Here is a 1,465-nt window from a genome sequence, read left to right on the forward strand (position 1 = left end):
TATAAATAAAATTATAATATAATAATTTTTTATTTTTATTTTTGTATATAATTTTTTTATTTTTTTTTATTTGTTTTATTTAAAAATTTAAAAAAAAAAAAATATAAAAAAAATAAAAAAAAAAAATACAAAAAAAAAAAAAAAAAAAAATTATATAAATAAATAAATAAATAAATAAATAAATAAATAAATATATATATATATATATATATATATGTTATCCTTTTAAGGCAGCATATATCTAAGTGATGAATTTTTATTAAAAATGGGTGCATTCGGAAGTAAGAATTTGGAGTATTACAATTATGCTAGCATGAAATTGTTGGAAGTGGAAAATTACGAAAATGATGAGGAACTATATTTTAAGGAACATGATATAGATGAAATAATTAAGAAAGCACGAGACATAAGAAATTTTAATTATAAAGAATCTTTAGATTTATATTTTAAAGCATTGAAAATTTTAAAAAAGTTAAAAGATAATAATAATAAAAATAAAATATATAAAAACATTTTAGAATTTGAAATAAGACCACAAGAATTAAAAAACAATTCTATAAAATTAAATACACATTGTATAAAACATAATGATTATAATAATAAGGATCAATTAGATTCTAATTCAACTTTATCAGATGAGAAAAACATTTGTATTAATAAACAAATAGCTTCATTATATAATGAAATTGGCGACCTTTGTTGTATTCATGATTTTATAGATAAATCTTTATATTATTATGATAAGGCTTGTTCTTATAACCCTTCAAAAATTGAATATATATATAAAAAAGGAGTATTATATCAACAAATGAATAATACTGAAAAAGCAATTAAGACATTTAAGCTTATCCTTTCAAATGATGAAAATCATATCCCCACTTTATTTTCTTTAGGAAATTTATATAGATATATTGATAATAATATTGCTTTATCATATTTTGAAGCAATACTAAAAAAAGAACCTGATAACACAGAAGTATTATCATTGATTGCTTCATGTTATGATAATTTGGGAAAAATAAATGAAGCTATTTCTTATCAAAATAAAGCGGTTCATATAGATCCTGATAATTTTAATCATAAAAAGTTTGCTCAAAGGCTTATAGAAATGACATCCCAGAATTGAAGCATTAAATGTTTTATATAACATGTATTTTTTATTTTATGCAATTATTTGTTTATTTATTTTTTTTTTTTTTTGTGCATTAAGAAAATTAAATGTAAAAGTAAATGTATGTTTGTATAAATGTATATATGTATATATATATATATATATTGAAAGTATATAAATAATAATTCAAGAGCACAATTTTTGTAAAATATATATGAAATAAAATTTTGTTATTCTTTATTTTGATAAGAGTAATATGTTTAATAATTAATATTTAGAGGAAAATATTTTATTAATTTTGGGGTACGAATTTTTTATAATAATTTTATATGAACATATACAATGATACTTAAA

General features: G+C 17.6%; 1 protein-coding gene across 1 annotated transcript; it reads left to right on the plus strand.

Annotated features, from left to right (window-relative positions):
- Nucleotides 1-265: 265 nt before the first annotated feature.
- On the plus strand, nucleotides 266-1,126 carry PRSY57_0629400 (tetratricopeptide repeat protein, putative; the record flags this gene model as incomplete). Its single annotated transcript, XM_012906667.2, has 1 exon — nucleotides 266-1,126. The coding sequence occupies one exon, from the start codon at nucleotides 266-268 to the stop codon at nucleotides 1,124-1,126; it is 861 nt and encodes a 286-aa protein (XP_012762121.2).
- Between the last annotated feature and the right edge of the window lie 339 nt (nucleotides 1,127-1,465).

This window comes from Plasmodium reichenowi, chromosome 6, assembly GCF_001601855.1.
Source record: "Plasmodium reichenowi strain SY57 chromosome 6, whole genome shotgun sequence".
Taxonomy (NCBI): Eukaryota; Apicomplexa; class Aconoidasida; order Haemosporida; family Plasmodiidae; genus Plasmodium; species Plasmodium reichenowi.